This window comes from Crassostrea angulata, chromosome 3 (assembly GCF_025612915.1).
Source record: "Crassostrea angulata isolate pt1a10 chromosome 3, ASM2561291v2, whole genome shotgun sequence".
Taxonomy (NCBI): domain Eukaryota; kingdom Metazoa; phylum Mollusca; class Bivalvia; order Ostreida; family Ostreidae; genus Magallana; species Magallana angulata.
Window position 1 is genome coordinate 14,504,792 of NC_069113.1, and position 9,708 is coordinate 14,514,499.

The window sequence follows — 9,708 nt, forward strand, 5'->3', positions numbered from 1 at the left end:
ATCATACACGTTATTTAGGTTAATATAATTAGATTTTAAAGAAAAACCATGCTTTCCAAAGTTGAGAAAGCCATTTTTTACACCAATCCTCATTCAGTCGTTACAATAACGGATATATCCTTGACGTTCCTTTCCAAATGGGAACAATAATGACACTCGGTTTCTCCTAAAACCCGCAATGAATCACCCAAGAACGACAGAAAAATATGACAGTGGTTGAACGAACAATGTTAATTTTGCTAATCATTGGTAGAAATCCCTTCCACGTAATCTTTTTTAATAATGTCATCAAAATCAGAAAAAATTTAATGGAAGCATAATCATTCAAACTTGCAAGATAAGAATTTAAATTGAAATAAAGGGATGTCATACGGTACAAAAATCTTAAAACGCCGCGGCGAATACAAGATTTCTCACTGTTACAAATGCATCCCCAAAGTACCGTGAAGCTGTAAATGTGTATTACGTCATATATTGACACTTTTTTGGTGACAAAGATGAGTTTTTTTCAGAGAACAAGAAGTGTGTGTGTGTGTGTAGTGTTTATGCGTTATTCGTGCCACTTCAAAAATATATGACTCTCCGTTGTGCATGGAAATCAGAACCATCAAGGATTTGTTCACGGCATTATCTAATTCTGGAATAAAAAGGGCTGACTGAATTATTTTTTCCTCTTGATTGTGTTACGATAATTCGGATTGATTTCCCCAATCTACTTTTCCTACATTTACTAAAATTGGAGGGGGGGGGGGGGGAATCTTGTCTAAATCATTGTTCTATCTTATGTAATAAACCTTTTGGTGATTGAAAATAGTAACTGAAACATAGCGTACTCGAAATAAAGGCCTCGTGTAAAATGTTCTGCAGTCAGCACTAGTTTGTTTCTGAATCATGTTTTCCAATACGCCGAATCTTTACATTACATAATTATGTATATCGGCGTCCTAAATCAGGGGAATCCAAGGTAGCCATTTTGGAATCCCCTCTTCTCACTTTTTTTTTGCATTTAGTAATTATCCCTCTCAATCTATTTTCGTTAATCATCGATATATATTGTGGTTCATTCATTTATTTTTATATATCGGTGATTTATTTGCTTGGACTTTTATCTATCAAAAGTTGGAATAAAACTGCCTAAAATCTACCCTATCCTTGGTGTTCGCTCTTGACAGAAACTACAACCTGACTTTTTCGTTTCCTTTCAGCCATTGAGTTGGGTGGGACAAAGTACGTCAATTTATACGACCCCATAACCCTGACGTGCAATGCGACGTTTGGGAGGGATGCGCTGTCGAGTGCGCAGGTCGACTGGTTCCATAACGGTCAGATCATCAAATCTAGCGATTCCCATTGGTCGAACCGGCTCCGAATCGCTCAATACATCGCCTCAGACGGTCGGACGATCATCAGCGAGTTACGGATAACGCACAGCGTGCACGAAGACGACGGACGTTACGTATGTAGGACGACTAATTACGTCAACGACCGACAGGAAACAGATAGCATTGACGTCATAGTCCTCACTAGTAAGTATCCAAAAAAAGAACGGAAGTATAGGCGTATAATCACATTTGTTTTCCCTAGGACTGAAATGTCACACTTTCATTGGTTTAAACATAGCACGTGATTGCCTCATATATCTCTATATTTGTTCGGTGAAAAATAATATTAGGCAATATGGCCGTCATTGGCCGACGCTTTGCTTACTCATTTCGACATTTCATAGTATATTTAACGAGGCCGGGTCTAATTTGTTCTGCCCTAGATTTTTGGATGAAACTTTTTACATGAATTTCTACTAATATAATTATTATTTTAAGATTAAAAAATAAGACAGTTACCACACCGTTTCTTTAGGGGGTCATCTCAAGGTGTGTTAATCTTTAACATAGGACCCTATGGGATTTTGTTTGAAATGTATCAATTTTGCACATTTTTTACATTTTTTTAAAACTTCTGCCCTAGCAATTTCTTTTTCTGTTCTACATATTAAAGTTACTGCTAAAAGGCATCAAATGGACAAATAAAAAAAACCTTTTACCTCCTGGTTTGTTCCAGGGGTCTTATCAAAGTTGATTTTTGTATGCCAAATTTTCCAGATTAGTCAGATAATGGCTATTTTTTATTTGACAAAGGCGGAAAAGGTGATCTATATAGTATTATTAAAACATGCAGACATATTCAAGTAATAACAACATATATAACATCACATATTAAGGGTCATTAATATAAAGTACATGGTTACTGCCTGAAATATATGAATTAAGCTATATTTAGGCGGGTTAAGAAAACGTGACAGAGGGCTAGGCTTGCTGAACCCTTTTCACGTTTTCGACCCGAGCCCAAATATAGCTAATACTTCGAGACATTAATGTTTATTCCACAATATAACATTAATTTTACGCATCAAACGAGCTATTTTCAACAATTTTCGCTGAATGTCTGCAGTTGAAACTATCACGCCATGGCGTCAACCCAGCAAAAAGATGACGTCACAATACAAATGAAACGCTGCGCGAAAGCGTGCGTACTCGTTCTGTACTCGGCCTCGTTAATACATAAACAGCATGCCGTAAGTTCTTAAAGTATTTGGAGTAGTTGCCCTTTGAAATTCTTTAAAATTAGAGTAGTTGCCCTTAGAATATTGACGTCACATTGTTTTGTCTGGAGCCACGGGCCCTGGAAGTTATTGTAAATATATTGCATGTGCATGTATAAAAAATAAGGGTAGGACACTCTTTTTGGGGTGAAATCGGGTTTGACGAAGTCTGGGCGTTCCTCAAACGAAATTTCGCGATAAGTCGTTCAAGTATACTTCACTTACGACATATGTATACATTCGTTCAGCTCCAATGCTGTTCCGTCGAAGAAAAAGGTGTTTTTATACATCCAAGTGCCTAAGAATTTCGCTAGACTGGTTTACATCCGGTTTAATCGCAGTAAATCGAAAGGTAAGTTCTGATTGGTCATCACCTTTGATAGGCCTATATATCTTATATGTCTTTTCTTATCAATATTTGTCAATATTTTTCATTGTTGAAAGACCAAACTACCCAGTATCTATAGGCATAACTCCTTTCAAACACTTGATACATACTCACCATGACAAAATGAATTGTTTTTCAGTGTACATGCTATTATATAATAACATTTAAATATGCCGCTTAAACTTTCTTTTAGCATCAGTTTCGCCACCTATTGACGAGCAGAAAAATGACCAATCAGAACTTATCTTTCGATTTACTGCGATTAAACCGGATGTAAACCAGTCTAGCGAAATTCTTAGGCACTTGGATGTATAAAAACACCTTTTTCTTCGACGGAACAGCATTGGAGCTGAACTAATGTATACATATGTCGTAAGTGAAGTATACTTGAACGATTTATCGCGAAATTTCGTTTGAGGAACGCCCAAACTTCGTCAAACCCGATTTCACCTCAAAAAGAGTGTCCTACCCTTACTTTTTTATACATGCACATGCAATATATTTACAATAACTTCCAGGGCCCGTGTCTGGAGCAGAAAAAATGGCAGTGTCAAAATTTGCTCAAATCTCTGCAGAAAAAGGGAAAATACATTCAAAATTGAAAGCAACAAAACATTGTAAGTAAACATGGGCGAAGCAAAGATTTTTAAAGAGTATTTGAAAGGTGAGATTGAAAATTTTGAAGAGTGTGTATGGGTTTTTAACTTAACGAGGCCGGGTCTAATTTGTTCTGCCCTATATTTTTGGATGAAATTTTTTACATGAATTTCTGCTGATATAATTATTATTTTAAGATTAAAAAATAAGACATTTACCACACGGTTTGTTTAGGGGGTCATCTCAAAATTTGTTAATCTTCAACATAGGCCCCTATGGGATTTTGCATGAAAGGTATCAATTTTGCACATTTTTTACATTTTTTAAAAACTTCTGCCCTAGGGATTTCTTTTTCTGTTCTACATATTGAAGTTATTTCTAAAAGGCATCAAATGGTCAAATTAAAAAAACCTTTTACCTCCTGGTTTGTTCAAGGGGTCTTATCAAAGTTGAATTTTGTATGCCCAATTTCCCAGATTTGTCAGGTAATGGCTATTTTTTATTTGACAAAGGCGGAAAAGGTGATCTATGTAGTATTATTAAAACATTCAGGCATATTTAAGTAATAAAAAATGTATAACATCACATATTAAGGGTCATTAATATAAAATACATGGTTACTGTCTTGAAATATATGAATTAAGCTATATTTAGGCGGGTTAAGAAATGTGACAGAGGGTTAGGCTTGCTGAACCCTATTCACGTTTTCCACCCGAGCCCAAATATAGCTTATACTTCGAGACATTTATATTTATTCCACAATATAACATGAATTTTACGCATCGAACGAGCTATTTTTAACAAACTTCGCTGAATATCTGCAGTTGAAACTATCACGCCATGGCGTCAACCAAGCAAAAAGATGACGTCACAATACAAATGAAACGCTGTGCGAAAGCGTGCGTACGCGTTCTGTACTCGGCCTCGTTAAATTGGACGAGATGTTAAGCATCTTGTACATGGTTTTGCGTAGATCATCGCTATTTGTGAATAAATATGTCGCTTGAGAGTCCTCGGGAAAAACAAAACACTTATTAGGTTAGTTACTGACTGACTACGGAAATATATTGGGTTGATTAATCTCATAGACGGCTCGGCTTCGCCTCGCCATCTATGAGATTGATCAACCCAATATATTTCCGTAGTCAGTCAGTAACTAACCTAATAAGTAATAACACATGTATGTAGCCTTATAGTGATGACTTATGAATTAACGTAATGAATAATTATAAAAACTTATTAAAGGCTAAAAAACACTTACTAGTTAGTTCGTTTCGTGCTTGTATGTGATGTTAAATAAACGTTACATGACCCAGTTTCACAATTAATGGGACATATTTTTTTAAACATTATGTTGGTTAAAAAATTACACTATTACATTAAGAAAAAAAAAATTGTTTTCAATTGTTTATTGTGTTCAAAATAATCGTATTGCAAGATTTATAAAATATAATTTTCTTTTATATGATTAGCAGCAAATAAAGATATTTCTAAAAGAACTGGCGATAAAGGTAAGTTGTGTCATTCTAATTTGAATGCATCTTTTATTAACAAAAACACATTATAAAGTTTACATCAACAATACATATTTACATCTGCAAATATGCTTCCTTATATGAACCTATAGAATAGCGAAAACGTTCAATTCTGTGTGAACTTTTTCACGAGGTTACAACAATAACTTATCGCTTAGCGGTTGCAATACCGTTGCATTGACGATTCTGAACGATTTGCCATTCTCAAACGTAACTATAAGTAATAAACAGCAATGTTATATGTAAAAAGTACACAGGGATATGAACTTGGTTAGTAATGATCAAATCTTCTGAGAAGCCTTTCAGGCGTCAAAGGATTTGATCACGTTGTCAACCAATTCATATCCAAGTGAACTTTTTAAATTGCTGATTATTTCTTAAATACACCCCCCCCTTCCCGTTTAAAGTACAACATTTTTAGCAAAGCGCATATCAAAAACTCCAGTTTAGCTCAATATGTCATGTTCCTCATAGCTTTGTCTGCGCAGTTGCATTAATGTTGTCGCTTTTAAAGTAGTTTTACATGAAATATAGATTTTTAGATTTATATTTGTCAAAAATGAATAAACAAAATATCGTTAAAATTTCCCAAGACATCGATAAGCACCGCTATAGTTAAAGAGGTGAATATTTCAGTATATTATAGTATGGCATTAAGCCATAATCAGACACCAATCGGACCCACGGGAATTCTATGACATTATTCTGTCTTTAACAAATTTAAAAGTAAATTTTGCTTAACATATTATTTAATCGTTTTTATACTTTTTTTCAGCTGGAATACATGATGGTGAGTCCACGTACATTATATTTGCACTATCTGACGTTTTCTCTTTGGCAAAACAAGCACGAAACAAAACATGCACACACCGACCCTGGTCATTATTGGGAGGGCACGGGAATGTTATTAAATGAATTAAAAATTACACATTACTGGCATTAGCTCTAATTAACGATTGTTTACGAGTGCATATTTAATGTTCATTTTTGGTCGAATTTTCGGAGGTGCTTCGCACTCTTGCAAAACTACGTCCTATTAAATTTAATCAAGTATCTTGTATTTTAGTTTGGTTATAACGTACATGTAGTCAGTATTTATGTCTTATATGATTTATTAACGCTAATTGGAGTTTTTATATATTAAACATGTTTACATTTGAGCGATATTTTGCCACTAGGATAAACTGTTTCACGAGCAAATTCTTTGTAAATTCTCTGTCAAAATTTCATCCATTCTATGCAAACCATATTTATAAAGTTCTGCATAAATGTGGTTGGGTAATTAAGAACTATTGCAAAACTAACGCGACCATGCATAAACCGGCGTTTAACGAGAGACACGTGAAACAGATCATGGAAGATTTTCTTGGAATGCCGTTGATTTACACATCCTCTCTGAGGGATTGTCCAATCAACTTTAAAAGACTGCTTCACTGCAGTGTTGTGACAGTGCTCGTAACTAAACTGGTTTCCTTCCCGTCATTGTTTTCTCCGAAGAGCTCCTTTGTTGATTGGTACTGTTGGCCCGGTTCCTGATTGTTGATTGTGCACGGTTTTGCATCAGTGGGACACCGGGTGTCGACTCGGAGTGTAATATTTTGCACTGGATCACTACAAATCGCGCTGCCATTTTGACAGTGCTCGCATGTACAAGATTCTTGGGAGCAGAACAGAACATAATTGAACATTCTTTTGGAAATTTAATATCCAAAAAACATGATAATGAGACTGAATAACGAGTCTTTTGAGGCTATGTATTGCCGCACAGAAAATGACTTAACACAAAGAATTTCTATCGATAAAAATCTACTTTTCTGTACATTTCTGCAAAAAGATGTACGAGAGTCAACAAAATTTTTCATTTGTATATTTCTTTAAGTGCTGAGAAACTTCGCGTAAGGTAATTGAGAGTATTTCGGCTGAAACATACTTTCACAAATTGATTGACCTTTTTTTTTTTGGCTTTGATTAGTTTAGTCTTTTCACTCTCTGGATGTGTGTCTATATTTCCTGTAGACACGTTTGTCATTGGAAATGTAGGTCGAAAATGAGAATAGAAGCCTGATCACGTTGATTTAGTCTTAGCCGTTAGCTATAAATTACTCGCAAAAATTAACAACAGTTTTGACATCTTCTGGGAGAAAAACCACACAAAAACGTGCATGTACAATGTATCTAGAAGAGAATACAGGTGCAGCTATTCTTCAAGCCAAAAGCATCAATTAGGAGTTTCATCCGTTATTAATTTCTTGAAGCGTTTTTAAAATTTGCGAAATGGAAATAATTTCAGATTCTTAGATAACTTCGGATTGATATTTTTTTAAAACTTTAGATAAAAATTTCGGAGAGAAGCAGGTGCGCGCACCGCCCACGGAACAGGAATGTTGTTTGTTTTTTTCTGTGAAAATCTCTTCACTCATTTTTCATCCCATAATATAGATTCCAAATCAAAATCAATCGGTTAATAATTCTAGAAAATGTATTCTTATCGGCAACTGCATGATGTTGCGGAATAGAGAGATTTAAGGAGATCTAAATAACACACGTAAATACACGTTGTTTTTGCCAAAAATGAATACCCATTTCCTCAAGGAATCGGTCCGATTAATTGTGGCAATAGGGGTCTCTGCAGAATATACACCTATCACCCTCTGCAATTAATTTGTTGCCTATCAGCAGAAATACATCACTAGGTTTTCTTTATTAGATATAAGCATTATTGCTACCTCTTGATGGTATTTTGAATTAATAGAAATGTTCAATTTGCACGATTTTATTTTTAAAATGTCAGAAGTTTATTTGCTATCTCTTGGTAAAAATGTTGAATTCCAGAATTTCTTATTTCAGATGTCATTATCATAAAAGTTATTATCTTTATGATTAAGTTTAATTTTCAAAGGAATTGGTTTTCTAGCTTATATGAATACATGTGATTTAAAATAACTAAATAAATGAAAAATGTAGGAAATCATGTAAAAAAAGAAATTATAATTTTTCTCGTTGAAAAGTATGTTATATGTTTATATAATTTTATATATTACGTATATTCTTACAGCGCAAATTTAGAATAGCTGGACAACTTCGATTTTCGTTTTCCGCATTCACATTGGTTATTTTAAATTTCAGGGGGAGGCATGGCTAAAGCAGGACAATCTGACAGAAATGGGTCTAGTCACGTGATGGCGTCCTTGTGCACAAACATTGCACTTCTTTTGATTGCGATTGCTGTTTTAAGGTGAACGTAATTGAATCTTGAAGCAAATACGTGTAATAAGCATGGGGATGGATAGGCCAGATGCACCTTTGTTTTAGTGTGGAGACAGCGTATCCTTGCTAACGGGTAAAAGGATTTGACCACACCAAGCACATGGCGGAGAAACGGGCTCTTGTCGTTTACACCCTCGTTTTGGGTTGATTTGGACAAGGATGTCCAAAAACGGAATCAGAAAATTTCACATATCGTTCATTGATGTAATGGCGGGAAAACTTTGTCCGTCCATCCTGTATATTGTGTTTCCTTGAGGCATGCAGAGAGAGAGAGAGAGAGAAAGAATATTTTTCTAAAAATCAAGAGTATGATTGTGTGTTTGAGTCTATGATTTCATTGTATATATAGCAATATGTCATTGAAAAATGGAACTGTATTACAAACTGTATATATATTCAGCCTGAATATATGATAGTGTCACTGGGCTTCAACAAGACAGTTTGTTTCAATTTAAGTTTCTCATTTGTTTTTGAAAGTGTGTGCGGTCATCATAATGATGAATCATTTCTCGGCGCGACCAATATAGGTTTTGTTATAGGGCGGTAAGTTTTTGGTATTGTGTAGACGTTGGTTTTTTGCATTCAATAATATTCACCAAGTAGTGAAAACTTCGTAAATATTTTATTTTTATTCGCAGTAGAAGATGTTTTTACATTTTATGTGTTCTATGTTTTATGAAGAATGTTTTAATCAGTTATTAAATCAGTTATTAAATTGAATCTTTAATTTAAAAGCTTGAGTGGTTTTTTTTTCATATTTTAAACCGGAAATACTAAGGGTTTTTTTTAATTTTTTTTTTTAATTTTCCAACTATCACAAATACATGTAAATAGGGCAAACAATTCCTTCGCAGAGGTCTCCAGGGGAGGGGAGATAAATGATAAATAAACATCTCTTGTTATGTTTTATCTAAGAAAATATATGAAATTTTAGGGTTCCTACAAATATTCTCAATATACTACACAAACAAAGGTTTAATTTTTCAAATCGTCAAATTTAACCTAAAATATAATGTATACATATATCGGATATGTTTAGTTATGGAGCTTTTGTAGGACATTGTTCAAATCTGCCATCATTTTTGTAAAGATTAGATTTGTTTACCTAGTTACATTCGTTTACAGAAACTCCTTACTGTAAAATTTCATTACTGCGTTTGATACGTATAAATCTGTAACCTTTCGTTCTTTTACTGACAACGTGGCTGAATTCATTTTGTCAATTGAATATTATTTTTAAGAGTTTCTGATATTTGTTTTGTTTATATATAAGTGGAAATACGTGTAATGCACTTGGGTCTTCCATCTAAATCAATCTTATG

The 9,708-nt window shown here is 34.3% G+C and overlaps 1 protein-coding gene across 8 annotated transcripts in view; it reads left to right on the top strand.

Moving 5' to 3' along the window:
* LOC128177531 (uncharacterized) overlaps positions 1-9,120 on the top strand; it is a 31,058-nt gene extending 21,938 nt beyond the window's left edge. For 5 of the 8 annotated variants that reach the window (XM_052844259.1, XM_052844256.1, XM_052844260.1 and 2 more), the window contains exons 6-8: positions 1,206-1,526; positions 5,057-5,095; positions 5,895-6,139. In XM_052844259.1, coding sequence (XP_052700219.1) covers positions 1,206-1,526; positions 5,057-5,095; positions 5,895-6,034 — 500 coding nt within the window. In that variant the 3' untranslated portion in view covers positions 6,035-6,139. Of the gene's footprint in view, positions 1-1,205; positions 1,527-5,056; positions 5,096-5,894; positions 6,140-8,245 lie in introns of those variants that run through there. The other 3 variants (XM_052844263.1, XM_052844262.1, XM_052844255.1) reach the window with 3 other exon arrangements.
* The last annotated feature ends 588 nt before the right edge of the window (positions 9,121-9,708 follow it).